The 27,736-nt window shown below is 40.6% G+C and overlaps 1 protein-coding gene and 1 long non-coding RNA gene across 4 annotated transcripts in view; one reads left to right on the top strand and one right to left on the bottom strand.

Moving 5' to 3' along the window:
* On the bottom strand, positions 1 to 27,486 carry LOC131280404 (uncharacterized). Of its 2 annotated transcripts, none has more exons than XR_009187952.2 (4): positions 27,116 to 27,486; positions 11,091 to 11,160; positions 10,150 to 10,600; positions 1 to 2,243 (listed from the first exon to the last, which is right to left on the bottom strand). It is a non-coding gene; the product is annotated as an uncharacterized lncRNA (long non-coding RNA). The 2 variants fall into 2 exon arrangements; XR_009187951.2 differs by having other exon boundaries at positions 27,137 to 27,384.
* SLC17A5 (solute carrier family 17 member 5) overlaps positions 27,167 to 27,736 on the top strand; it is an 80,525-nt gene continuing 79,955 nt past the window's right edge. The window contains exon 1 of one of the 2 annotated variants that reach the window (XM_058307043.2): positions 27,167 to 27,682. In XM_058307043.2, the coding sequence (XP_058163026.1) occupies positions 27,589 to 27,682 (94 nt within the window). In that variant the 5' untranslated portion in view covers positions 27,167 to 27,588. The remainder of the gene's footprint in view (positions 27,683 to 27,736) is intronic. The other variant, XM_058307042.2, reaches the window with a different exon arrangement.

The following is a 27,736-nucleotide window of genomic DNA, read 5'->3' as shown; positions in this document are numbered from 1 at the left end:
TTTTTTTTTTTTTTATTATTTTTTAATTAGAGAAGTTGTGAGCTTACAAAACAAGCATGCATAAAGCACAGACTTCCCATCCATCACCCCTCATCATGGTCTTTCTAGTACTAAGAAAGGTGATATACCTTAATTGTCATGGTGGCTCTCACTGAACTCAGAGAAATCACTTCATTCTATTGCCATCTATTAGTTTTCCCTCTTTAAAATTATTATAATATCCATTTCTCTTGGGTATGTTGCAAGAATTACCCAATTGTTAGGTTGTAAAGCTCTAAGGAAATTTGCAAACTCTGCTCTGAACATTCTGAGTGTATGCTATCACATAAACACACCATAAAACTGAACATTAACGAATCTTATTTTGCTTCTATTTTGTTCACTGTCTGAGGATATCTGACAGTAGTAGCCTAAAGGAAATAGCATATAGGAAAGTATGTCCAGACTATCCATTTGTGGGAATAAAATATCATTACTCTTCCTCTGGAATACTTTATTCATATACCACTGTGGAAAATATAAATTTAAAATATCTTTTATAATTGTTAGAGAAATATAGAAATATAAAATATTTGGGTGTAATTAATAAATATTTCCTTCAAGATACATTTAACTTCTAATCTCATTGAAGGCAGAAATCATGTTCATATATCTTGTATGCCCCCACAGCAACTGAAACAGTGCCTAGTACATAATATGAGGCTACACAAGTATTTCTTAAGTTGTTCTCTCTGTTTAGAGCTGGAAATAGAAGATAAGTCAATGTTCCTGCTCTCAAAGAATGACTCACACACTATTAAATTGTCTTAGATAACTTTAACACAACCTGCTAAAACAAAGGTATGTACAATATACATGAGAGTGCAGAATAAGGAAGAGATTATCAAGGAATCTTCAGAGAAAAGGTAACATTTTAGCCTCAAAGACAAGTAAGAATTTACCATCCACAATAAGAGAAAACAGGTGGAGGGAGCAACATAAAGAATACCTGATATATATAAAATTCAATGAGGAGATCAATGTGTAAAACACAGAGGAGATGGTGGTGAGTGTGGTAGAAGAGACCGGAAATGTAAACCAGAACCAGTTTGTGGAGAACCTTGTATGCTATATCAAAGAATTTGGAATTTATCGTCTAGAAAAGTGGCCTCCAAAGTGCACTCATTCAAGTAAAATGATCCAGGGGGAAAATCAGAATATATATTTGTTTTCTCTTCCTTTCTAATTTGGGTGCATATTTAAAATTTTTATTGATGGAGAGTACCATTTTTTAAAAGGGGATACCAAGGGAATAAGTAACCATTGAAGGGTTTTGGGTTTTTTTTGTTTCTTTGTTTTTAAGATTTATTTATTTCTCTCCCCTTCTCCCCCAACCCCGGTTGTCTGTTCTCTGTTCTCTGTGTCTATTTGCTGCATCTTCTTTGTCCGCTTCTGTTGTTGTCAGTGGCACAGGAATCTGTCTTTTTGTTGCGTCATCTTGTGGTGTCAGCTCGTTGTGTGTGCGGCACCATTCCTGGGCAGGCTGCACTTTCTTTCGCGCTGGGCGGCTCTCCTTATGGGGCACACTCCTTGCGCATGGGGCTCCCCTACACAGGGACACCCCTGCATGGCAGGGCACTCCTTGCACGCATCAGCACTGTGCATGGGCCAGCTCCACACGGGTCAAGGAGGCCTGGGGTTTGAACCGGGGACCTTCCATGTGGTAGACGGATGCCCTAACCACTGGGCCAAGTCTGCCACCATGGGTTTTTTAAAAGGAATATATCAGAGCCATATTTTAGAGAGATTACATTGAAGTCTATGTAGATGATAATTTAAAAGGAGAAAGTATTGCAAGAGGAACACATTAGAGTGGGAAGAAAAATTAGACTTAATGGAAAATTCTCTATCAAGCATATCTTTCCAAAATATCTTAACACTCCTTTTTAAATACTTACATTAAAGCATTGTCAGAAACAGATGTTGCTCAAGCAGTTGGGCTCCCGTCTACCATATAGGAAGTCCAGGATTTGATGCCCAGGACCTCCTGGTGAAGGTAAGCTGGCCCATATGGAGTGCTGGCCCACACAGGAGTGCTGCCCCAGGCAAGAGTGCCAGCCAATGCAGAGAGCTGGCACAGTAAGATGACACAACAAAAAGAGACACATAGGAGAGACAGTAAGAGGCATAGCAGAACAGGGAGCTGAGGTGGCACAAGAGAATGATTGCTTCTTTCCCACTCTGGAAGGTCCCAGGATCGGTTCCTGAGAATACAAGCAGACATAGAACACAAAGTGAATGGACAATGGGGGGGGGGGCTGGTAAATAAATCTTTAAAAAAAAAAGCATTGTCATAAACTATTTGTGTGGTAAAGTTTGAGTGATTCTCCTTTGCATAAAGTTGCATGCTGAACAAATATTTTTATTAATACTTTTGTGAAAGTAACAAAGACATTAAGGAGAAAAAAATAATCTGTGGAGTTTAACAGGATTCTCCAAGGGAAAGTTCTCCAAATGGTGACATTGTTCATCATGCATAATAATGTGATATTGCACTATTTTAAGAAAATCTCCCAGAGATTTAATACCATAAAATGATAGAGACTTGAGAAATCTACCTGAAGAAATCAACTATCAGATGATTAACTGTGAAATTTGGTAATAAAAATAATAAATTGAACAAAAATTTCACTAACCAATATATTTCAACCATCACCATAATTTCTGATATATTTATTTTAGAGGAAAATCTAGGATAAAGAAAGTTTGATTGTATAGGAACACATTGTTCATTCAAAGATTCCTTTACCAGTTTTCCCTTGTAAATTAATAGCCCAAAAATTTGTTCTTCCATTCAACTTTTCACTTTCATATATTCCTGTCAACTTGAATCCTCATTTCAGTAGATTCACCAAGGACAACATGATGAGGCACTGTGAAATATGATAAGTAAGATGAAAGAACTAGTATTCAGAACTGCTCAGGTTACAATGATAAATAAGAATTGGCCCAGCTTCCAGGAAACCTACAGTTATAAAAAGGAACCAAAAGTTATTTGATAACTGCAAACTACATAATTCCAGACAGAATGCGACATGTCTTTAAAAAAAAAAGTAAAGCAAAAATAGAATGGGAGTTCCTGAGACAAGCTCATTTTCCAAAGCAAGCTTAATAATAATGACTAACATCTATTGAGACTTATGTAGCAGTTTGATATTACTGATGAATTCCAAAAAGAAATATTGGATTATGTTTGTAAACTGGTCTTTTTCCTCTGGGCATATATTAGCGTGTACTGGATTCAGAGATTTTACTTTTACTTGATTAAATAATGATTAAGGCTTTGATTGGGCCACGTAGTAGGACATTGCATCCCCACCCCCTTGGTGGGTGGGGACTCACAGAGAAACCACATTGCAGAGAAGGGAGGTTGGAGTTTTGATGTTGGAGTTTTGATGCTGGAGTCAGAAGCTAGAGCCCTGGGAAGTAAGCACACAGAGGAGATTGGTAGTGAAGAAAGAGAAAAGGCCCCAGGAAGGAAAACTAGCCATTTGCCTAATATTCTACAACTGGCCTTGTGGAGATAACAAAGCAGTTGAGCCAGGAAAGAGGCAAGCCCCAGGAAGAGAGGAACCCAGGAAGCCTGAACACTTGCAGATGTCAGTAGCCATCTTATCCCAACATATGGTAACAGACTTTGGTGAGGGAAGTAACTTACGCTTTATGACTTGGTAACTACAAGCTTCTACCCCAAATAAATACCCTTTATAAAAGCCAACAGATTTCTGGTATTTAGCATCAACACCCCTTTGGTTGACTAATACAACTTATCATCCACCACGTATTGTAATTTATATGCATTATCTCATTCAGTTCTTAAAATGAGGTTACTTCTATTATTATCCTCATTTTACAAGAGAGGAAACTGAGAAAAATGGCTAGACACTTCTGAGGTAGGTCTTGCAAGATAGGACTCTGGCAGGTAGATAAAAGAAAGAACTCTTTCCATGTGAAGCATATGGCAAAAGAATAGTGGGATACAAGTATAGAACCTGCTTAGGAACTACTGGTTTATGTGACATATGGGATAACTCTCTGGGGAGTAGTAGAAGAGCCTAGAAAGAAATGTGGGAGTCAGCACTTACAGGATCTTCTTGAATGCCAAGCTAAGACCTTTAACTCAATATAGTAGAACGACATTGAGGAGCTTCTGAAGTGTTTGAGTAGGAAGAGTGATAATAGAAAACTATATTTAGGAAGGTGAATCTTAGAACAGAAAGCTCCCAAAGGAAAAGTTAGCAAAAATGACACTAGTTAGAGGGCCATGTCCATGAGCTACATGAAAGAAAATGAAAGCCTAAACTAAGGAGGCAGCAATGGGAAGAGAGGGCATGAGTACTAGAGACTGGGACAGTCTATAGCCAGATCTTAATATAGTTATGAAAACAGAGTATATGTAAAAATTTCAAGATCATAAATGGAAAAGTGGACAAAGGTCAGATCAAGAAAGGTCTACCATATGGTACAGGAAGAAACAGATACTGGAAGAATATGACTGTGGTGGAACAAAAGTGTTTCACTAAAAGTAGGCCCTTGAGTGCTGCCAGGACCCCTCCTCAGGCCCAGGTATAAAAGTGAGAGGCTCCTAGTTCTGAATGGCTGTGCTCATTTATAATGACCAATAATCTGTGAGGAACCAGAAAGGCATTAAGAAACTGCCAGGACAGATGTATAATAGCTCAAGCGGTTGAGTGCCTGCTTCCCACATGGGAGGTCCCAGGTTCAGTTCCTGGTGCCTCCAAAAAAAAAAAAACAACAACAACAAGTAAAACAAATGAAAAAACCAACTCAGGAGCCACTGTGTCTCAATGGTTGAGTGCCAGCTTCCCACATACAATGTTCTGGATTCAATCCCTGCCTGGTACCTAAAAATAAAAAAGAAAGAAACTGTGCCTCTCATTCATTTATGTCATTATCTTAAAAGTCTGTTGAACTTGTTTGCTGACTTAGCATATGAGTATATGAGAGGAGTTGAAGCAAGTTGTTTTTTGTAGCATAGCCTGTCTCAGAGTCTAATATTCTTGCAGGAATAGAGGAAAAAGATTCCAAACCTAGGAAAATGGTCATAGTACCATTAGCATAAATAGAAAAGATGAGCAGGAAATGAATTGGGATAGAAGATGTTGAAGACCCAGATCACATTCTTAGCATGGTATAACAGGATCTTTCTGAATCAGACTCTTGCCAACCTTACAGATCCACCTCAATCCATTTTATATGCCATGCCCTAACCAAAGCAAACTCTTATTTCCTTGTATACCTCACATTCCTAGACATTCCTACATCTTTAAAAATGCTGTTCCCTCCACTAGAACGTCAGTATTCCCTATCCATCTTACTCTAACACTGCTCCCTCCTCACCTATTTGCTCCTCAATTCCTTACAATCAACCTCCACTTCCTAATGAAACTTTTTTCTCAAAGGCAGGCACCAATGACCCCTGAAAGGGTCAACTCGGACCAGCAGAATATCTCAATCCACATATAATACCAGGAGTTAAAAATGCTTTTTGACCTGAATCAAAAGGGGAAATGGAAAGGACAAATGAGTTTACATGGCTATGAGTCTCCAAAAAGAGCCAGGAGGTTATCAGAGGGTTTGCCCTTATGCACACCTCAGCAGAGTCCCAGAGACAGATAAAGTAGATACAACCCCAGGTATTGGTTCTTCTGAGGGCTGCAGAGACCCACAGGTTCTATGGTCATGGCAGATGGAGTTCAGTGCCATCTCAGATGGCCCTACTTTGGAGTTTGTGTTTTTGTGTGATGGAGCTGGACTCAGATGTAATCTTTGTTCACAAGCCTGTCCTGTTACTTTTACCGGAACTTTAGTTGGTGCTGGGGTTTAATAGATACCCAAGGGACCTGAATCTCTGGACTGACCATATGATAGCCAGGCCCTGAGCCTCAAGACTTCAGCTCCTACACTCTGGTTTATTGGACTTACCCCACTCAGCTAACATGGAGGTGAAGAAGGTCAACCACCACACCAGGGAGCCAAGAATGCCTACAACTGAAAGCAGGAGGATTGCGTCCAGCATCCATGTGGAATCTAAGCCCCCTCTTGATACAGATGTGGAGTGGACACAACCATTCCAAGGTCCACAGGCTGGAGGAATGGAGTATGGCTTAGAGTGGACTTACTGATATTCTATTCATGAACTATTGTGATTAGTAATTGAAGAAAATGTGGCATTGGTGTGGAGAAAGTGGCCATGGTGGCTGCTGGGAGTAGGGAGTGGGAGGAAGAGATGAGATGTGGGGCCATTTTCGGGACTTGGAGTTGTCCTGGGTGGTACTGCAGGGACAGTTAACAGACATTGTGTGTCCTCCCATGGCCCACTGGGTGGAATGTGGGATAGTGTGGACTGTGATGTGGACCATTGACCATGAGGTGCAGCGGTGTTCAGAGATGTATTCACCAAATGCAATGAATGTCTCATGATGATGGAGGAGATTCTTGTTTTGGGGGAGGAGTGGGGTGAGGGAGGTGAGGGGTATGTGGGGGCCTCATATTTTTTGAATGTAATATTAAAAAAAATAAAGACAAAAAATAAAATAAATCCATTGGTCTTTTCTCAATAGTCTTCTTCCTTAACTTCTCCTGCTGTACTATCACCCTCTGTTAGAACTCTACTCTCTTACATGACACTTTACTCTCCTTGCATTTTCCTTCATGTTCTCCTCTTTGTCTTCTAGCTCAGAAAGATAGTCATGATGTGGAAAAATATCAGGGTGAAAGGCCACAAATCAAGGAACTCAGGTCAAGTCATCTCTATCATCCCCATGAGTACAAAAGCAAGAACTTCTCTTGAAAGCAAAAAGCCAAGACCTGGACTGAGAACTAAAAGGTACTGAGGAAGATCTAGATCAGCTCCTGAGGGAAATTTTACATAAAGTTAATACAGGATAAACAAAAGAATTGAAAGGCTGTGGTAATAACTTATTTGAAATTGGGTGGAATCAACATGGTGGAACCAAATCAGCACATTTGATTATTTTTTCCAACAATGTCTAGAAGGGAAGACAGTAGCCTCAGAGGACCAAGAAAGTCAAGAAATTAAATATAAATAAATCTATGGAGACAGAATTAGATTAGTGTTTGTGTAGGGCTGGGGAAGGATAGAGGGAATGAGAGGGAGGTGACTGCTAAAGGGCATGGGGTTTTTCTTTTTTGGAGTAATGAAAATGTTCTAAAATTGACTGTGGTAATGAATGCACAACTCTGTGATTATACCGAGGGCCGCTGATGGTACACTTTGGATGGATTGTATGGTATGTGAATATATCTCAGTAAAACTGCTTTTTAAAAAAAGAAAGCCAGGAATTATAGGTTGGGAAGTGGATGTGGATCAAATGATTGGGCTTCTGCCTACCACACAGGAGGTCCCAGGTTCAGTTCCCAGTGCCTCCGGGAGAAGGCTAGCTGGTACAGCAGACAGGTACAGCAAGCTGACACAACAAGATGATGCAGGAAAAGAGGCACAAAGAGGAAAGACAATGAGAAATTCAACAAACCAGGGAGCTGAGGTGGTGCAGGTGATTGAGCCCCTCTCTTCCACATGGGAGACCCCAGGTTTGGTTCACAGTGCCTCCTAAAGAGAAGATGAGCAGACACAGAGAGCACACAGCAAATGGACACAGAGAGCAGACAGTTACCTCAAACAACAGGTGGCGGGGGGAGGGACAGGAATAAATAAATAAATCTTTTTAAAAAAAGATTTATATGTTGACAAGATTTGCATTAAAATGCAAAAAAGTGGGATTAAAAAGTGGGATTTAGGCTGGATTGAGGGGGGTAAGTACAGTTGCAATTTAAAAGGGCAAAGGAGCTAAAAAGCTGTAAAGGGATAAAAGCATCAACAGCCTTAGAGTCCCTAAAATTATTTTTTTAATTATTACAAAAGTAATATAAAACAAACAATCCAAATATCTATCTAGTGATGGCTGGATAAACAATTTGATATATCCAGACAATGGAATATTATTCAGCCATAAAAAGTAATGAAGTACTGATTCTTGCTACAATGTGGCTAAACCATGAAAACAGCACCCTAAGTGAAAGAAGCCAGGCACAAAAGACTACATATTGTATGATGCTATTTTTATGTTTTCCCCAAATAGACAAATCCATAGATATGAAAAATAGATTAGTCATTCGCAGGGGCTAGGGAAGGGAGGAATGTGGAGTGACAATGGGTATGGGGTTTCTTTTTGGGAGGTAAAATATTCTGGAATTAGATAGTAGTGATGGCTACACAACTTCATGAATATACTAAAAAACCACTTCAAAAGGGTTGATTTTATGGGAAGTGAAATATATCTCAATTTAAAAAGAAGTAATAGAAGACAAAGCTCATGAATAAGCCCATCACTGAACAAACACAATTAAGATTTGGGGTCTGTCCTAATTTTTTCTCTGCACAAATATTTTTGAATTTAACAAAAATGGAATTACATTGCATATACACACTTGTTACCTAATTTTTAGACCAAACAATCTATTAATAGGAGTATTTTTCAATGTAATTAATATTTTTCTACAACATCAATTTCTAATAGTTGCATGGCATCAATCCCCAATAACTGGACATTAAAGTTGTTTTCAATTTTTAATCATTATAAACAACTGTTCTGAACTACTTTGTAACTAAATAATTGTGAGCAGCTAAAGCTAGTTCCTTGGGATAAAACTTGGAGGTGAAATTGCTAGAGCAAAATAATTGCCAAATAAAAGGGTTTTGATTTATACTGCCAAACTGCCATCCAAAAAATTGCTGTAACAAGTTACATTCTCACCATTTATGTGAATGAGAGCTTATGCTTCCCTTGCTAATAGGATTTTTAAAAATACATTTTTGATGCCTTTAATCATTAGGACACTTTTGATGTGGTTTGTGCAGAAAGGGATTATTTTCTTGACAAATGTCCTCCAGGGGATCAGAGCCCCCTATACTCCTGTAGAAGGGAGGAAGCTCTGAGGAGTGAAGGGACCTAAGAAAAGCTCTCCCCCATTGTGCTTTGCCTGTAGTAGCAGAGAAGTTGGGTGTACATGGTATGGAAGGCCAGGACATGAGAACTCTGAGAAGGAAGATGATCTATTTTGACCAGCCAGACTTGGTGGACTCCCATCCTGATAAAAACCAAGCCTCGAACAGAATTTTGGGTTCCCTTTTATACAGAAAAGATACAAGGGTGGGGAGTTAAATGGTGCTTTTATGAAAGAAAATGACTTTCTTTGTTAGTTAAGTGTTTGTCTGAGTACCAGATAGGTTTTGAATTAACATATTCCCCACATTCCAGGTAAGCATGAATTAACATATCACCTACATTCCATCTGGATGCAAACTTGAATACACATCCTTTCTGAACATTCAAAGTCTAAAGGGCCTGTATTACTTAATTGGATTTCTAGGCACATGTGGCTACAGAATAAGATAATTTTGAATTCATGCACAGGCTATATTTTATTCCCCCTTTGAGGCCAAGCTTAAGTTTATTTAAGCTTTGGCATCACTATTGTCAGAGTCTCTCTGGACTGACTGGTATGTATATAGAGTTTGCACTGCTAAGTTGTTTTCCTGGGACTGGAGTCTTTGCCACGGTTACCAAGGGCAGGGCTGCAGCTTCTCACTGTTGCACATGCACAGCTCAGGACACATACAGCTCAGGTTATCTATGAAGAGATGAACAGCCTCCGACCCATAGCCCACATCATTTTCCCCCCTTATACCGAAGCTTAACTTGCTAAGTTTTGGCATAATTATTGTTGGAGTTATGAGGTGGGTAGTTGTTGGTTGTTTTGATTGATTACTCCACCCATCAATTTTTCAGTGAGGACCTAAAGACAGTTCCTGGGTAGCATACAGGGTTGATCCTGTTTTTAGAAGAAGTTTTCATCCCAGACAGTGGAATCCCAGGGGTGGGTTTCCCCTAGCAGTCATTCTGGGGGTTATTAGTGTCCACGTGGATTTCTTGCCAGGCTGCAGATCCCTCTATTAATTTTATTTTACCCTTAGAGAGTTTACACCTTTAATCTTAAAGGGGTGCTGAAGGAAGATGATCTCTTTTTTATAACTACTTCCTGCTGGTCATGGGTTGTAGTCCTTACCTAACAAGGTGTAAAAACTTTGTTATTTATTTTGACTGGAGGAAGAAGGATCTGGCATTCTGTATGAAGCTGGGTGAAGTTTTCATATGGCTAATAAGATGTTCATTCTGAAAGAAACAAATCCAATTAGAATTTTGGAATACCTGTTTTAAAAAGAGGACATTGGATTATAGAGGTAGACAAGGTTAGGTGCTCATAAAGATGGTACCCCTTTTAAAAATACACACACACATATTTTAAGTTATTTCTTTTCAGAGAGAAATTGTAATAGATAAGAGTATTAGGTACTTAGCTTTGTTTTGAAGACACATTTCAGGCTGTTTAATGGTTGGCACTCGTGCTTTATCAGATGCTTCTAATGAACTGGCACCTTTTGGGCAGTTGGTTCCATTCAGGATTAGTGCACCAAGTTGGAAATTCTCTTAGTTTTTAGCTGTGGAAGTGATCTGAACTACAAAATAAAGTTTTTTACATTTTGGTTTTAATTGTACTATTCCTGGTAATTTTGACTGTTCAACAGGTGACTCATCACTAGCAAGCAAGCCTCGTTTTACTATACAGTAGAGTACAGTAGAGTAGTACGGTGGCTGAGCCTGGTACCAATTAACCAGCTACCTGAAAGCCACTGGTGGCCCCAGCTTTCACCACCTTATTTTATAGACATGTTTATTAACTATTTAGAAAATGAAGTTACCAGGAATTTAACATGTCTAATGTACTTTTTGTACCTGATCCAGAATAGAAAAGATAACATTATAATTATTAAACATATATTTAGAACAAGATAAAAGTACAGCACTTAATATTAATTAATGTATTACTTAATGCATAAGGATTCTGAGTTGCGATTAATAGTTTTAAGCTCCAGGTTTGTAATACCTTACATGTTATCACTCCATAGGAGCAGGCCATAATGCCAATTGTGTTTAAGTTTTACTTACAGTATCCTGGTAATCATGGCTCCACTTAGCATATTCTTCACACAGTGAGCAAGTCGCAGCATCATCGATCCTAGAAAGAAGACAAGAAGAGAGGTTCCAGTATTTCACTGGCCTGGTGCACAGTGCTCTCTGGAACTATGGAACAGTGCCAGTCTGGAGACGATATCCATTGTACCAAGCCATCATTGGCTGCTGCAGGAGTTTGAAACTGCAATGTAGTTTCCATCAACTTCAGGAGCACAACCAGAGGCATAATAAATATTTTTATTTGAGGGGTCAGTGACCAGCCTAGCCAATAACTCACATGGAGAGGTAACCTGTAATTAATTATTCAAGGCCTGGTTTAAATGCACAAGAGAGTTTGACAATGTCAAAGTTTATCCTTTGGTTATATATATATTTTTAAACATTCTTAATGCAACACATTATATATCAAATGACTTTGTTTATTTTTTTACACTTTTACCATGAAGATACTAGCAGGCATTTTACCTTATTAGTAGAAGAAAAAAAAACTAGTTTTCATTGTTAAAATCAAAACGGAAGATTCCCAATAGAATTAAGGTAACTTTTCATTACCATTTACTTAAATATGCACCTTGCGGTGACCTTCAGACAGGTTTTATTATCACAAAGTTATTCTTTGCCATCAATACCAATCCAGGTTTTTAGTTAACAATGGCTTCTAGAACTAGAACCATTTAAATGTTTTCCTTCTGAAGATGTTTTTACAAACTTTTTACAATTGACCACAATTATAGACTGGAAATTTACTCCAGATTACAACTGGCAACCAATGGAATCTACCCCATGTATCTAAGAGAGAGAGGGAGCAGTTTTACATTTAATTTAATTTCATTAAACATGAGCTTACAGTTCCCATTATTTTAAAGATTCAACACATACACTGCTAACTTATTAACCTGGTATTTTATAAACCTAAGAGATACAATGTTAACTCATTAACCTGGTATTTTATAAACCTAAGAGATAATACTTAAGCTAAACAAGTTGAAATTGTTACTGATTAAACAAAGAATGTTTTCTTTTTTACAGGGGCTTAAAACCTTTTGTTTTTGATAATTTTAACACTGTGAATAATTTCAAAGCATACTAATTTTTAGGCTCTAGAATATAAAGCAATTATTTAACCTGTTTTAATTATAATTTAATGAAGATTTCATAGCCTTTTAACAGTTCTGTATATTTAGATTTTACATGATTTTTTATACTATCTAGTTTAATTTGGGTTTTAGAAATATATATATAACTTATATAACTACATATTTAATTTTAATAAATTGAGCAAATAGGCAGACATGAATAGTTTGATACAGAAACACCAATTTATTTAAAACCTCCCTTTTTACTTCTCTGTTTATAATTAAAGAGTTATAAACATGGAGTAAAAAAAGTATGTATATATATACATACAAGGGCTATAACATTTTTATATCCGCAGTCTGACCACTGGTGCACACAGACATAAACCCTCTAATATGACAGGTAACATTACATTAGTACAGATGGTATACATATACACATACACAAACATATAAATGAATTAAGACAACAATCAGAGGAAATGATTTATAGTAATTTCCCCGTGAGGTTTTAAACACATCAATTTATTTAATGAGTGCTTACTATGTATCAGGTACTAATGCAGGCAATGGGGTTGGGAGTGGGGTGGAGGTGGTGACAATGCCTGACAAAATTGCTGTTTGGAGGGAGCCTGGCAAGCATTTGGGCTTCTCTTTAGACTGGAAATAAACTGGGTAGTTTTACCCATTTTTTTTTTCTGAGATGGCCTGGCCTGAACAATGGAGATTACTTAGTAAGGTATGGTACACTGAGAAGAGTATTGCTTATTTTGGAAAACCTGGCAACAATTATTTCTGATTTCCAGTGGAAATGGCAAATCAGAATTAATTTATATTATTTTAAAGGTCAAGGAAAAGGACAGGTTTTCCTTTAAAAGGGTAAAGAGGAAATGAGAAGACCAAAAAGAATTTAGAATGGCACAAAAGTGATATGCACAAACCCCCCTTTTTTTCTAATTTAACTATAAGTTTTTAAAGTTTAATTATTAAGTTGAATTGTTAAGGGATGGGCCAGATTTCCAGCAGTCACAAGGAAATGCAGTCTACAATTACAATCACAATAGTTGAAATCCAGGGAAGTGGGTTTGGCCCAACAGACAGGGCATCTGCCTACCCCATGGGAGGTCCAAGGTTCAAACCCAGGGCCTCCTGATCCATATGATGAGCTGGCCTACATGCAGTGCTGATGCGATGCCATGCAGGAGTGTCCCCCATGTAGGGGAGACCCATGCTCAAGGAGTGCACCCCATAAGGAGAGCCGCCCAGCACAAAAAAAATGCAGCCTGCCCAGGAATGGCGCCGCACATTAAGCTAACGCAAGATGATGCAACAAAGAGAGACATGGATTCCGGGTGCCGCTAATAAGAATATAAGTGGACACAGAAGAACATACAGCGAATGGACACAGAGAACAGACAATTGGGGTGGCAGGGGAAGGGGAGATAAATAAATAAATAAACAAATCTTTAAAAAAAAAAAAAACAGGGAAACGGACTTGGCCCAGTGGTTAGGGCATCCGTCTACCACATGGGAGGTCCGCGGTTCAAACCCTGGGCCTCCTTAACCCATGTGGAGCTAGCCCATGTGCAGTGCTGATGCGCGCAAGGAGTGCCCTGCCATGCAGGGGTGTCCCCTGCGTAGGGGAGCCCCACGCGCAAGGAGTGCACCCCGTAAGGAGAGCCGCCCAGCGCGAAAGAAAGTGCAGCCTGCCCAGGAATGGTGCCGCCCACACTTCCCGTGCCGCTGACGACAACAGAAGCGGACAAAGAAACAAGACACAGAAAATAGACACAGAGAACAGACAACCGGGGGAGGGGGGGGAATTAAATAAATAAATAAATCTTTTTAAAAAAAAAAGGAGAGAAAAAGCAGCAGTCAGGAGCTGCAGAAGGAAAGATTTCCCTTTAAAAAAAAGAACAATAATTGAAATCCAGGCTACATTTACTCCATTGCAATAGCCCCAGCTACCAACTTACATAAATATATATACACATAAGGATACTTATACAATGATTCTAATTCTCAGCTAGTTTTTAGTATGTTTTTACCTTAAGATGAATTGGACACCTTTATTAAGTTACAAGAACCTTATCAGTAATAACCCTGCATCGTTTTCCTGTTGGGTTTTTTTTCTGCAGTATCTCATGACCCTTACTGCTGACTGTTCCCAGCCAAACCATTAAAAAGGCTACCAAGTGATTAGAGGTTTATTGTTTTCAAACAACAGCCTCTTTCCTTAAGACCAAGGTATTTTACCAGTTTACAGCTTTAAACATTTCAAAGCATTTCTACAAAGACTTACAAAAGGAGAGGTTTCCTTTACATCCCGCTTTCCAGGTAGTTCAGTGATTTGATAGGAATGTGGCTTACAAATAAAAGGTGTGGATTCACTGGAAAGGGCCAAGCTGCTCCCCCATCCCAGCTCTCCGCTTTTGTTATGCGTCCTACTAGAGGGAAGAGGGGAGGTAAGGTGATGGTAGCACATTCCAGGCTACTAAAATGGCTTGAAAGAACTTTTCAAATTCAGTGTCTTTCCCGGAGACTTCCACCCTGGCAGGGCTATGATTCAAGTCACTGGCTCCATCAGCCACCCTGACTAACCAGCTCCAATCAACTTGGGTGTGTGGCATGTACATCAACACCAACAATCCCCAAGCTCTGGAGAGCCAAGACAGTAGAGCATGCGCACACACATTCAGACACTGCGGTTTTGCTTTATAAACTACAATCAATTCATTCCTTTGCCTATGGCAAGGGAGGGTTCCAGCGTAACCAAATTTTACCACTTTATATAATTACACAATTCTAACACTAGCATTTAGCAGACAGACAGAAGCACAAAACTTATCAATCTGACTCACAATTTATATATATTTTTTCTTCCGCACGGGCTCCTACAGCCATTACAAACTTTAGAAAGAGATAACACTTAATATTAACATCTGAACAGGCTCTCCTGCTTTCTCTGGCTGTTTATAAAGCAAACTCATTTGCAATTCAGCACCATAACAAAAGATTCCAGCTAGACCTTTCACTTTTTAACTTTACACCCAGACTGAGCTTCACTAGAAAGCCAATTCATTTCCCTGTAACCAAGTTTTTAAAAATCCAGACCAATTTCCAGGATGTTATGACTCAAAGCTATAAACATCCTTTCTTATTATAATCAATACCTCCACTGAGGTATAATTCACTACCTCAGTGGAGACAAGACCAGAACCAGATACTAACATGCAATTAGACAAATGCAAACACCAGACTTTTTCCCCCTTTTCCTCTTCCTTCTGACCTGGAGGAGACAGCTTCTTCCCATATTCTCCAGAGTACTGGGACCTCCTCCTTTAGAGAGTGGATCAGGCTCCCTCCTAATTTTAGAATTAGGTTTTCCCTGCGCTATGCCCCTGGGAGTCTACTTGCCCACCTGATGTGTGGAGCTCCTCGCTTTGTTCTCAGGGGCTTTCAAACTCTCTGGTGCCTCTGGTTTGTCCAGGAGGGCTCCAGTGAATTCTGCAACCTCTTTCTGGACTCAAATGGGGTGTCCAGGGGCACCCAGGGCTGGGTTTCACCTGAGGCCCTCCTGGCCACCTCAGAGACATCGGGAGGCAAATAACCATTGCCGCCTCTGACCTTCTCAGCGTATCCCAGAGAAGCCCTATGTAGTAGCAGAGAAGTTGGGTGTACATGGTATGGAAGGCCAGGACATGAGAACTCTGAGAAGGAAGATGATCTATTTTGACCAGCCAGACTTGGTGGACTCCCGTCCTGATAAAAACCAAGCCCCGAACAGAATTTTGGGTTCCCTTTTATACAGAAAAGATACAAGGGTGGGGAGTTAAATGGTGCTTTTATGAAAGAAAATGACTTCTTTTGTTAGTTAAGTGTTTGTCTGAGTACCAGATAGGTTTTGAATTAACATATTCCCCACATTCCAGGTAAGCATGAATTAACATATCACCTACATTCCATCTGGATGCAAACTTGAATACACATCCTTTCTGAACATTCATAGTCTAAAGAGCATGTATTACTTAATTGGATTTCTAGGCACATGTGGCTACAGAATTAGATAATTTTGAATTCATGCATATTTTATTCCCCCTTTGAGGCCAAGCTTAAGTTTATTTAAGCTTTGGCATCACTGTTGTCAGAGTCTCTCTGGACTGACTGGTATGTATATAGAGTTTGCACTGCTAAGTTGTTTTCCCGGGACTGGAGTCGTTGCCATGGTTACCAAGGGCTGCAGCTTCTCACTGTTGCACATGCACAGCTCAGGACACATACAGCTCAGGTTATCTATGAGGAAATGAACAGCCTCCCACCTGTAGCCCACATCATGCCCAGATGTTCCTTTCCACCCAAAGACTGGATTGGAGGGGAGGGAGATAAGTTCTCATGTGGTCTTGAGCTATAGTGTCCACATGTGGCTACTGAGCACTTGAAATATGGCTGATCCTAATAGAGATGTGCTGTAAATATAAAATACATATCAGGTTTCAAACATTTAGTACCAGGAAAAGAGCACTGTGTATCTCACTAATAATTTTTACATTGATTATATGTCCATTTGATAATGTTTTTGATATATTGGGTATGTAACATATATTATAAGATTAATTTCACCTGTTTCTTTTTACTTTTCTAATGTGCCTATGAGAAATTTTTAAATTACATATGTGACTTGGATCATATTTCTGTTAGACAGCACTGGTCTAGAATAGTGGTTAAAGAAACAATTACCAAGCAAAAAATAAATAACATCAACAACTTCCTAAGGTAGTGTGTTGCCAGAAAGTAGATGGCAGATATGAGGAAGAAAAAGGTGTCATCTTACACTTAAAAAAAAAAAAAATCCCCTTGGGGAAAAAATTATAAAACAAAACAAAACAAAAACAAAAAAACAAAAATACCTCCTATGTGTCTAGAAGCAACCACAGCACAGTAGCAACAAGTACATCCAGCACCCAGATATTGGTTCCTAATACCATTCTCCCTGGAAAAATAGCAGGGACAGAGGAGCTTGGAGAAGATGAACATGAATATCTTGTAACACCAAAAAATAAGGTAGTGCTTAAAAAACACAACAATGGATGTACGTAAAAGTCTTGAGAGCCAAATAAAAGGGCTCCCAATGGCCAAATCTGAAACAATTTGACCAAAAAAATAAATAGCATAGTCTTGGATTATAACCCAGAGTATGAAATAAATATCCATGAGACCATACTGATATAAATAAATGATTGAATAAATGAGGGAGAGTAGATAAATCTCCCATACAGAAGAATTCTGCCCCCTCAGGGAGTAAGACTGAATGGGGGCTGTGAATACTGATTGCTTCCAAAGAGTTCAGTATGGAAAGGGGAAAAAAGGATTACCTTTACACTAGAGTCACCTGACAAGCACTACCTCAGCGATTTGATTAAGTTTATGGTCAATGATAATCATCAGTGATAAGTTCTGTTGATTGCAGGTACCCTTGAAATGATGACAATGGCACTTTACCTCTATAATATTCCTCCCCAAAGTCCATAACCCCAGTTTAACTATAAGAAAAAAACCATAAGACAAACCCAAAATAAGGGACATTCTACAAATGTGCTCAGTACTCCACGAAATTATCAAAGTTATCAAAAAGAAGGCAAGTCTGAGAAACTGGATTCAGAGTCCAGAGTGCTAATCTTTACACCATGGAATATCACTAGTCTGAGACACTGCCACAGTCAAGAGGAGCCTAAAGAGACATGACTATTAAATATACTATGGCATTGTGATTGGGATCCTGGGACAGAAAATGAATATTAGGTTAAAACCAAGGAAAAGAAGAGCCAACAAGATGGTGACAGAGTAAGGAACTCCTAGAGTCAGTTCATGCTACAGGGCAGTTAGTAATCACCCAGAGCTAACTAAAGCACCTGTTTGGGGGTTCCAGGACACCAGAAGAGCATACTGCAACATCTCTGAATGAATAAGGAGGAGGAGACTGCCCATCTGCAGAGAAAATTCGTAAGCAGAGCACTCCACTCTGCGGAGGCCAGTGCCCATTCTCCACTGGTGCCATAAGCTGCCTTGGGAGCTATTCCATGGCTGGAATTGGAAGCTCCATTTCCCAAAAAGGGGGAAGGAAGAGATGATTGGGCACCAACTTCAGCTACTGATTAGTAAATTTGGTGGGCTAAAGTATTACCCTAAGAACAGCTGAAGTTTGAGCCTGTCCAAGTCAGAAAGAGGCCAGGAGCCACCATTTTAACTCTGTCCCTGGCATGAGAGGAAGCAGGGTGGACTGAAAATCACAGTACTTGTAGGGACTGACTTCTTTCCTTCCAGATCAGATTGCAGCCCAGCATAAGCCCCAGCGCCAACTCTCACAGGGAAGAAGCTGGCAGGACCTGCACCATCCTCTCTGGTAACTGCAAGTACATTCAGAGGGCACATACTGAATACTTGGAAGTCTACTGAGGCAAATGCAGTCACTGCAGGGCATAAATTGCTGCCCACACCTGCAGCTCCATCTCCAACCCAGGCAGGGAAGGAAGGGGAGTGAAGTTTCATCAGTCTCTCTGGGCAACTACAGTCTAGGCCTGCACCACTTGGATTATTACACATGGCTGTGGCTCTGTCCCTATCCCTGGCAAAGGAGAAAGGGTGGGAGAAGCTTCATCCGTCCCTGGGGCAATGAAGGCAGTTTGAGCCTCCACAGCTTACAGTACTAACTACATCCTCAGCTCCTACTACACTACAAGCAAGGGAAAAAGGACAAGAAAGCCCTAAACTAAAGAGAGAAACTGCACCCAGGATAAATACATCAAGTAAGCCAGATGCCAAGACACCAACAAAAAATTAAAATCCATACCAAGAAACAGGAAGATATGAGACAGCTAAAGGAACAAGATAAGCTATCAAGAGGTAAAACTGGGCAAAGGCTATGGGGAATTCTCTGTACTCTTTTTGCAACTTTTCTGGAAATCTAAAACTTCTAAGATAAAAAGTGTGGTGTGTTTGGTTTTTTTAAATAAGTACCTTCTCTGGCTCAAACAGACCTTTTAAGTTAGCTGGAATCTTTATTCTCTGACCTATGTCCTCTATAATTTTGCTCTTCAAAGTGTGGCCACCTGGAAGCCTGTTAGTAATGCAGAATCTCCCAGACCTGCTGAATCTAAATCAGCATTTTAAAAAGATCCCCCAGTTGATAGCCTGAATATTCAAGTTTAGGCAATTCTGCTCTATAAGCAGAAACTAGAGTTTACCCTCAGAGAGTTTAAAATCCACATGGTAATTTCAGTAACTCAGAAACAAGGTTTAATTTGATATTTTAACGTGAAATCTCTGCTGGCATCTACAGATCCCTGAAGTTAGAGATACCCTCAGAAATGTCCACACTCCTCATAGGCAAAGGATGCTCCCCTCTGCTCCCACATGAACCTGACCCAGCCTCTTTCTAGGTTTATTGAATTACTGACTTGAGTCCCCCCACCCACACCCCCCATTAAGCACCAAGCTCTCTGAGGTTATCTACCACAATCTTACCTTTCCTATCTTCAGGCCTATGTTACCCATGATAACTGCCAAACTGAAGCCTGTGATAGGGACAGCAGTTCCAGAGCTCCCCACCAAGACAGGCTAGTATCTTTTCCTCAAAACCTGTAAAAGCTAGGAAAATCTGTTCCAGTTTGACATGCAAACACACACAAACACAGTAGAGGATTCCACAGGTTGGACTGCCAATATTGGATGGTTTTGCCTACAAAAGCAGCCATTTTATATAACAAAAACTAGTATGTTTCCATTTACTGTTTTTTCACCTTGAAAACTATTTTAGGTTCTGAAAGGAATTAAAGAAGATCCTAAATAAATGAAAAGACATTCCATGTTCATTGATTGGAAAACTAAATATCATTAACATGTCAATACTGAGTGATTTACAGATTCGTTGCAATCCCGATCAAAATTTCAACAATCTTCATAGAAATTGAGAAGCCAATCATCAAATTCATGTTTTGGGACTGCTCTCACCCACCCCAATCAAGATGGCAAAGTGAGATGCTTCAGGGCTCCATCCCACCACAGAAGCTTTGAACAACCAGCAAGAACTAGCAGAAACCTTTGTCTCAATGTTCCAAAAACAGTTAAAGGACTGTAGTAGCAGGGCAAATACCAAATCAAGGAAAAAAGTCTACCTTAAAAGTGGCATCCTGGCTGGCCACTCCCAGATCTCCTACTCACTGCAGGAGCCAGACCACACTCCCAGCACAAAGATCTCCAGCTCCAAAGGGAGAAGAGTCCTTGTGCCATTACTGTTTGGCCCAATCTATCTGGAAGTGGTCTGAAGTCCTCTCCATCCCAGAACACTGTGAAGAGTAGTTAATTCATGCTGCCTGGAGCAAGGCATTGCTGGGAAAGGACATACATTGCATCGCCCAGAATCATGAGGAAACTGTTTCCTAGGAAACAGGAACATTTATATCTGTGTAAATGGGGGAGTTCCTAGGGCCACAAGTGCATGCCTAAAACAAGAAGCATGCCCAGAAAGGATCAGGAATGCCCCTAGAAGTTGGTCTGGAGACATGCTCTCAACTCTTAAGCTCTCTGTATGGATAAGCCCTGAAGGAGAGCACTCCCACAGGTCAAACCCTCTTTTATTTATTTATTTTATAATGGTCACAACACTAGCAAGATACAAGCTATGAAACAGATGCCTCAGAGCCTAAATTCCAGAGATAAAACAATAAGATATCAAAATGCCCAAGTTTCAACAAAAGATTACAAAACATACATACAAAGAAATAGGAAATGATGGCTCAGACAATTGAGAAAATTAAAGAATTAAAAACCATCAATTGGGAAGCAGATGTGGCTCAGGTGATAGGGCCTCCACCTACCATATGGGAGGACCTGGGTTCAATCCCTGGGGCCTCCTAGTGAAAAAGAAGAAGAGAAAGTGTGCCTGCGCAGTAAGCCAGTGCCCACATGGCAAGCCAAGAGCCCAGATGGCAAGCTGAGTGCCCACATGGGTGCCCGCACAGCAAGCCTAGTGCCCACATAGTGAGCTGAGTGCCCATGAGAGCACCCATGCAGTGAGCTAAGTGCTGGCACAAGTACCTGCATGGTGAGCTGAGTGCCCACATGGCGAGCCAGTGCCCACATGGCAAGCCAAGTGCCTGCGCAGTGAGCTGGCACCCACGCAAGTGTGTCAAACAGCAAAATGATGACACAACAAAAGAGAGATGAAAGAGAGAGTCAAGGTGAAGCACAGCAGAAACCAGGAACTGAGATGGCACAATTGACAGGGAACCTCTCTTCACATCAGAGGTCCCCAGGATCAAATCCCAGTGAATCCTAGAGGAGAAAGATAAGAAGAGAAGACAGGAAAGAGAAAAAGATACAGAAGATCACACAAAAAATGTACACAGACAGCAAAAACAGCAGGAGGTAGGGGAGGCAGGGGAAGAAAAAATAATTTAAAAAAAAAATCAATGAAGAGGAGCAGAACTGGGCCATACCAGAATAAGATCTTTTTTTAAGTGGCCCTAGTTATGCTCAAAGTGTTAAAGGAAAACATTGACAAAGAACTAAAGGAAATCCGGAAAATGACAGTTGAACACAAAGAGAATATCAAAAGAGAGATGGAAATTATGAAAAGGAACCAACCAAACAGCTGAAGACCAGAATAATAGAAATTTAAAATTCCCCGGAGGAGTTCAACATCAGACTGAAGCTAACAAGAAAGAATCACTTAAGCTGAAGATAAGACAACTGAAATCATCCCATCCGAGGAACAGAAGGAAGAATGAAAAAAAGTGAACAGAGCCTGAGGAACTTATGGGACACCATCAAGCATATCACTATATGCATTGTGGAAGTCCCAGAAGGAACAGAAAGAGAGAGAGGTGCAGAGAGAATATTCAAAGAAATAATGGGTGACAACTTCCCAAATTTAATGACAGATGAGATAAATCCAAGATGTTCAACTAACTCCAAAAAGGATAAAGCCAAAAAGACCCATGCCACAACATATTATAATCAAATTGTCAAATGCCAAAGATAAAGAGAGAATTCTGAAAACCACAACAGAGAAGAAACACAAAAGCCTCAATAAGATTAAGTGCCATTTTCTCATTTTCTCTTCTTGTTTCCCATGAAGTAAAGAAGGAAGGAGGATGACATATTTACGGTGCTGAAAGCAAAAAATTGGCAATGAAGAATTCTGAATGTGGCAAAACTGTCTTTCAAAAGTGGGGAGAATTAAATAAAATATTTAAGAATAAGGGAGAGATTAAGACATTTCCAGATAACCAAGAGCTGACCAGCCCTACAAGAGATGCTAAAGAGAGTTCTGCACATTGAAAGGAAAGGGCAATAGACAACAAAGCAAAGCTGCATGAAGAAATAAAGATCTTCAGTGAGGGTAATGACATGGGTAAATAAAAATGCCATTACTATTGTATTTTTGGTTTATAACTCCACTTTTTACTTCCTACAGGATCTAAAAGGCAAATACATAAATTGTAAACAGAGGGAAGCAGATTTGGTTCAACTGATAGAGCATCTGCCTACCGCATGGGAGGTCCAGGGTTCAAACCCAGGGCGTGCAAGGGGTGCTGTGCCATGCAGGGATGTCCCCTGCATAGGGTAGCCCCACACACAAGGAGTGCACCCCTCAGAGAGCCGCCCCATGTGAAAAAAGCGCAGGCTGCCAAGGAGTGGTGCTGCACACACAGACAGCTTACACGGCAAGATAATCTAACAAAAGAGACACAGAATCCCAGTGCCACTGACAAGAATGCAAGCAGACAGAGAACACACAAAGAATGGACACAGAGAGCAGACAAAGGTGGGGGACGAAGGGGAGAGAAATAAATAAAAATAAATCTTAAAAATAAAATAAAAATAAAAATAAAAAAATAAAGACTCACTCCTATGGCCAATTGATTTTTTTTAGGAGGTACCAGGGATTGAACCCAGGACCTCGTACATAGGAAGCAGGCACTCAACCACTTGAGGTACATTCTCTCCCCACCAACTAATTTGTTTTGTTTTGTTTTGGGCGGTTCATTAATTTATTTCTCCCCACCCCCTTGTTGTTTTTCACTTGCTATGTCTATTTATCTTGTTTTTTTTAGGAAGCACCGGGAGCCAAATTTAACATGAGAGGGAAGTGCCTAATCACTTGAACGACCTCCATTCCTTACTTTGTTAGGCTTATCATTATGTTTTCCTCCTTATATCTCCTGTTGCATCATCTTGTTGCCTCAGTTTACCACATCTGCTAGTCGTGTCAGCTTGCTGTCTTCTTTAAGAGTTATCGGGAACCTCTACTCCCTTTGTTGTGTCTCTCATTATGTTTTTTCTGCTTGTGTCTCTTGTTGTGTCAGCTTGCTATGCCTGCTCATTGCACCTGCTTGCAGTCTTTTTTTTTTTCAAGATTTATTTTATTTATTTCTCTCCCCTTCCCCAGTTGTCTGTTTGCTGCATGATCTTGTCCACTTCTGTTTTGTCAGCAACACAGGAATCTGTGTCTCTTTGTTGTTGCGTCATCTTGCTATGTCAGCTCTCCGTGTGTGCGGCACCATTCCTGGGCAGGCTGCTCTTTCTTTCATGCTGGGCAGCTCTCCCCACAGGGCATATTCCTTGCACATGGGGCTCCCCTATGCGGGGACACCCATGTGGCACGGCACTCCTTGCGCACATCAGCACTGCACATGGGCCAGCTCCACACGGGTCAAGGAGGCCCAGGGTTTGAACCGCGGACCTCCCATGCAGTAGATGGATGCCCTATCCACTGAGCCAAATCTGATTCCCCCTCGCTGTCTTTTTCAGGGATCTGAACTAGCAACCTCCCATGTGCAGGAGCCCAGTCGCCTGAGCCATATCCACTTCCCCCACCAACTGATTTTTGACAAGCCTACCAAAACCACTCAATTGGAAAGAATTCGCTTCAACAAATGGTGTTGAGAAAACTCAATATCCACATGCAAAAGAAAGTAGACCCCTACCTCACACCATATACAAAAATTAACTCAAAATAGATCAATGACCTAAATATAAGTACTAAAACCATAAAATTCTTAGAGGAAAGCACAGGGAAACATTTTCAGTATTTTATATTAGGCAATGGATACTTAAGTTTACACCAAAAACTTGTGCATCAAAGGACTTTATTAAGAAAGTAAAAAGATAACCTACAGAATGGGAGAAAATATTTAGAAACCATATATCTTATAAAGGTTTAGTATCCAGAATATATAAAAAACTCCTACAACTTAACAAAAAGACACACAACTTTAAAATGGGCAAAGTCCTAAATTTCAGTAGAGTTGCAACACCTGCTCTCCAGTTCATTAGATTCACAGAGGAAAACTAGCAAGATGATGATGGACATGCCCATCCCAAGGAACAGAGAATGTCTGCAACTGCAAGCAAGATCGTTCTATCCATCTGCCCCATGGGATCTAAGCTCCTTCTCAATTAAAAGCAGAGTGGGCAGCACCATTCCAAAATCCTCAAGACTGGGTAGGAAACAATGGACTAAAGTAGATGTATTTTCAGGACATTGGAGTTGTCCTGTATGACACTGCAATGACAGATATAGACCATTGTATATTTTGTCATAACCTATAAAACTGTGCAGGACAAAGTGTAAAATATAATGTAAAATGTAATCCATGGTTAGTGGCCATGCTTCAATATGTGTTCATCAATTGTAACAAATGTACCACACTAATGAAGGACGTTGTTGATGTGGGAAAGTGTGGGAGGGAGAGGGAGTGGGGCATTTTTATATGTAACATCTATGTAATCTAAAGCTTCTTTTAAAAAAATTTAATTTTAAAAAATTGGCAAAGGACTTGAACAGACACTTCTCCAAAGAAGACAAACAAGTGGCCAATAAGCACATGAAAAGATGTTCAATATAATTAGCCACTCAAGAAACACAAATCGATACGACGTCAAACTTACTAGAATGGCTATTACTTTCCTCCCTCCACACTCACCAGTCTTGGGAGCTTTCCAGTATAAGAATCCCTAACATTTCCTTCTTCTGGAGTCCCCAATGGCCTGTTCTGCATGCCTCTCAATATGGATCCTCCCCTCCATGCCATGCCCCTATTTTGGATGTCTATTCTCACCCAAGACAACCTTCAAACCCTTGTCCTGCAACAGTTTACTGACTGTGCTCCTGAATACTCCAGCAACCTGACGAAAAATTTGATTTGGAAAGCTGAGACTTACAGGAACATCAGTAGAAAGGGATCCGAAGGATTATAACCTGGCTGTGTCTCTAAGAAATAAAATTAAGAGGAAGAGGGAAAAGAGGATTTATTTAAGGACAAAATTAAATCAATTAAAAAATTTATTCTAAGGGGATTTAGAGGGGAGAATTAGTTATATTTGGACTGATAAAGAGGACTAAACTGATGTTTTTGGATCATGGATGGAGGTTCTGAATAAATTCTGGGGAGAAGACAGAATGTCTAGACTATAGAAGTGCTTTAAATGTTTTTGACAGGAAATGGACTTTGGCCCAGTGGTTAGGGCGTCCATCTACCATATGGGAGGTCCCCGGTTCAAACCCCGGGCCTCCTTGACCTGTGTGGAGCTGGCCATGCACAGCGCTGATGCACACACGCAAGGGTGTCCCCCGCGTGGGGGAGCCCCACGCGCAAGGAGTGCGCCCGTGAGGAAAGCCGCCCAGCGTGAAAAGAAAGAGCAGCCTGCCGAGGAATGGCGCCGCCCACACTTCCCTGCCGCTGACTACAACAGAAGCAGACAAAGAAACAAGACACAGCAAATAGACACCAAGAACAGACCACCAGGGGAGGGGGGGGAATTAAATAAATAAATAAATAAATGTTTTTGACAGGTAGCATAGTCTGGTTCAGCAGGATCCTGTGGTATATACAGCATGGCTATTATTTTTAAAGCAGGGATAAAAAGTGGGGGCAAGAACGCAGAAAAATAAGAACCCTCATGCATTATCAACAGTAACGTAAAATGATGCAGCCAGTACATAAAGCAGTTTGGAGGTCTTTCAGAAAGTTAAGTATAGAATTATCATATAACCCAGAAATCCTACTTCTAGGTTTATAACCAAAGGAATTGAAAGCAGAGACTAGAACAAATATTGTACACCAATGTTCATAGCAGCATTATTCACAATAGGCAAAAGGTGGAAACATCCCAAGTGTCCAGCAACAGATAAGTGGATAAACAAAATATGGTATATACATACAATATAACATTATTTAAAAAGAATCAAGTCCTGATACCTACTGCAACATGTTTAAACTTTGAGGACATCATGTTGAGTAAAAGAAGCCAGACACAAAAGGGCAAATATTGTATGACCTCACTCATATGAAATAACTGGAATATGCAAATTCATAGAGACAGAAAATAGATTGTAGGTTACCAGGTACCAGGGATGGGGAAAAGTTAAGGGTAGAAACAGACCTTAATGCTTAAAGGATACAGAGTTTCTGCTTAGGTAATGATGGTAGTGATGGCAGCACAACCACTGAACCGTATATCTGAAAGTGGTTAAAATGGGAAATTTGTTGTATAACAGTACTACAATAAAAATTGAAAGCAAAGCGAAACCAAAACCCCATAGAACCATACAACAGAAAGAATGAATTCTAATAGAAACTGTGGATTTCAGTTAATAATATAACTCGAACAGCACTGGCTCATCAATCATAATAAATGTATCACACTAATGCAAAATGTTTAAAAATAGGGAAAACTGTTGTAAGGTTGGATGTACACGGGAACTATTTTCTATGCAATTTTTCAGTAAATTTTCAACTGCTCTAAAAAAATTAGTCTATTTTAAAAGAACTATTTTCGGGCAATAGGTCACCCCGGGATACAACACCAGGGATATTAATATTCATGGTAATTAACTAACGACAACAAAGTTATACAAACCATTCACTTCCCACGACCCACCCAAGTCTCTCCTTAATTTAAGCGCGACTCAAGCGCAGACTGTCCACCTCCAGGCTCCCACTCATCCTCATTCCAGGAGGGGCAGCTTTCGTTCTTAGCAAAGGGGCACAGGAGCTTGAAACAGTCTTCCTAAAAACACCAGTGACCTAGTAAATCTACAGCCACAAGGGCGAGCTAAGTACAGGCACAACACTCGCCAGCAAGACAGAACTGTGTCCTCCTCACACAAAGCCAAGTCAGCGATGCCCGCACTTAAGATGGCGGCGAGGCGGAGTCGGCGCCGCAGCCTCTGGGCGGAGCCGTGGTAACGCGACTGGGCCGAGGGGCGGGCCCAGTTCCCGGAGCGGTGCTCGTGCTCGCGCCCACCCCGCCCTCGAACCGGAGCCCTTGGCTGTCTGGCTGGTGTCTATTTCTGGGCCAGGCGGCGCGCGCAACTGCTTCCCGAAGACGTTATGAGATCCCCGGCTCGCGGCTTGGCCGCAGACGACCAAGAGGAGGGCACGGACAGTACGCCCCTCCTGCCGGGCGTCCGGCGAGCTGAAGCCGGTGAGCGGCGGGGCCGCCGAGGGGCTTCGGGCGGGCCACCGGGCCAGCGGGCGG

The sequence above is a fragment of the Dasypus novemcinctus genome, chromosome 11, assembly GCF_030445035.2.
Source record: "Dasypus novemcinctus isolate mDasNov1 chromosome 11, mDasNov1.1.hap2, whole genome shotgun sequence".
Lineage (NCBI taxonomy): Eukaryota > Metazoa > Chordata > Mammalia > Cingulata > Dasypodidae > Dasypus > Dasypus novemcinctus.
This window is presented reverse-complemented; position numbering and strand designations above follow the sequence as displayed.